The sequence below is a fragment of the Nematolebias whitei genome, chromosome 13, assembly GCF_014905685.2.
Source record: "Nematolebias whitei isolate Nwh7 chromosome 13, NemWhi1, whole genome shotgun sequence".
Lineage (NCBI taxonomy): Eukaryota > Metazoa > Chordata > Actinopteri > Cyprinodontiformes > Rivulidae > Nematolebias > Nematolebias whitei.
In genome coordinates, this window is record NC_056510.1 from 42741134 (window position 1) to 42743121 (window position 1988).

The 1988-nt window shown below is 40.4% G+C and overlaps 1 protein-coding gene across 1 annotated transcript in view; it reads right to left on the minus strand.

The window, feature by feature from the left end:
* The window catches only part of tgfbr2l (transforming growth factor beta receptor-like), a 48055-nt gene that overhangs the window by 18950 nt on the left and 27117 nt on the right, over positions 1 to 1988 (minus strand). Inside the window, exon 2 of the mRNA XM_037686645.1 lies at positions 1290 to 1446. Within this exon, the coding sequence (XP_037542573.1) occupies positions 1290 to 1446 (157 nt within the window). The remainder of the gene's footprint in view (positions 1 to 1289; positions 1447 to 1988) is intronic.

The window sequence follows — 1988 nt, forward strand, 5'->3', positions numbered from 1 at the left end:
GGGGGGGGGGGGGGTGTCCCAGAGTGAGACCGTTTTACCAACAAAAGTACCAAAAGTATTGCTAGTCAGAAAGAAAATTCTTTATCATGAAGTGGTATAAAGCTTCAAAGACTAGATGTAGCAACAACATTATACTCCTACAAAGGTCCAACTTTATCTCAATGTTTTGTTTTTAGTTTGCTGAGCTCATTTAACAGGAACAAGCTGGAAGAAATCCCTTCAGGGAGCTTTTAATGCTGATCAGAAACATACTGAGGGAACTCATCTGCTCTGTCTGTCTGGGACGTTGCTGTAAGATAACGCAGCATTTATGTGAACACTGAAGGCTTCAACAAACTTTAATGGTTTATAAAGAGGACAAACTAAACCCCATTAAAAAAGCAAGACAAAAGGCTAAACATCTGTAAGGAGTATCCTGATGCATGCTCAATAATCCAGGTAGAAAAATCTAAAAAAGTTAAATCTGGTCCTCTGGACATTCAAAAAAACAAAACAAAGCAAAACAACAACAAAAAATATAGAAACGTTTCGTCTCTCATCCGAGAGACTTCCTCAGTCTGAGGAGCTGTATTCAGCTCAGTCTCTTAAATAGCACCTTCTCAGAGTGGATCAACCAGTTTTGCTGCTGACAACCAAAACCAGCTGATCACATGCTCAAGAAGGACCATCAGCCTAACAATGGATCATTAGCACACTGATGGCTGTTTACTGTTCACAGAGGGCTGAGTGATACTAGCAATCACAGCATTGTAAGAGGGGGACAGTTGAACCCGGAGGCTCCACCCCTGTTTAATGATGGACGATTTCTTTTCACAAAGATGTCCTCCTTTACTCCTCTCAAGAGACTCCACAAGAGAGGAGCCTGAGAATTGAAGGATCTTCCTCCCATTCTGCTTTTGGAAACTCTAGGAACCAGAAGTAAACCTGCAGTCAGAGAGTCAAGTGCTCTGTTGTGAAAATATGGAACAATAAGATCTATAATATAAGATGGAGCTAGGTTGTTGAGGGCTTTGTAGGTTAGAAGTAAGATTTTGAATTCAATTCTGGATTTGACGGGGAGCCAATGGAGAGAAACTAAAACTGGAGAAATACGATCTCTCCCACTAACCGGTTAAGACTCTGGCAGCAACAATTATGGTATGTTATCATGATCTAGCACAGAATGGGGGCACCCATTGTGCTCTTAAACACACCTGAAGATCTTGAAAAGACCATCATGCTCTGGCTAATTTCATGTCAGGGTCGTGTCATCCAGTGTGAATGGGCTCTAAGTGAATGCAGTGTCTCACCATATGGCGATGCAGATCTCCTCAGTGATGGTGCAGAAGGAGGACAGGTTGCATTTACTGAGACAAATGTTGTCTTTACACACCGGACTGGACACCTCACACCACTTACACAGGTTGTACCTCAGGGTGCTGAAAGACTGGACAGCAGCTGGAGGACCTGCATAACAACAGAAGAAGTGATGAATACAGAAGGTTAATGAGAGATGGAGCTCTTCAAACTTTTCATGCAATAAAAATGAAACAACGTCAAAAGAAAGCCAAACTAGAAGTGCTTTCTGGTGAACACAGAGGCTGCAAGGTTTCTGCCAATAAAAGAGCCCACTGTCTAAACAAGAAGATGAATTCTGATAGTTTATTTATTGATATTGAGGAGGAACAATAATCACTGTCTCCTGATATTTTCCTGTTTTAGGAAAAATAAAAATAAAATGCTTTATTCCCTCTCATAAACATAATGTATTGTACTGCACTGTAATGTACTGCACTGTACTGTAATGTATTGTACTGTACTGTAATGTACTGCACTGCACTGTAATGTATTGTACTGCACTGTACTGTAATGTATTGTACTGTACTGTAACGTATTGTACTGCACTGTACTGTAATGTATTGTACTGTAATGTACTGTACTGTAATGTATTGTACTGTACTGTAATGTACTGCACTGTACTGTAATGTACTGTACTGTACTGTAATGTA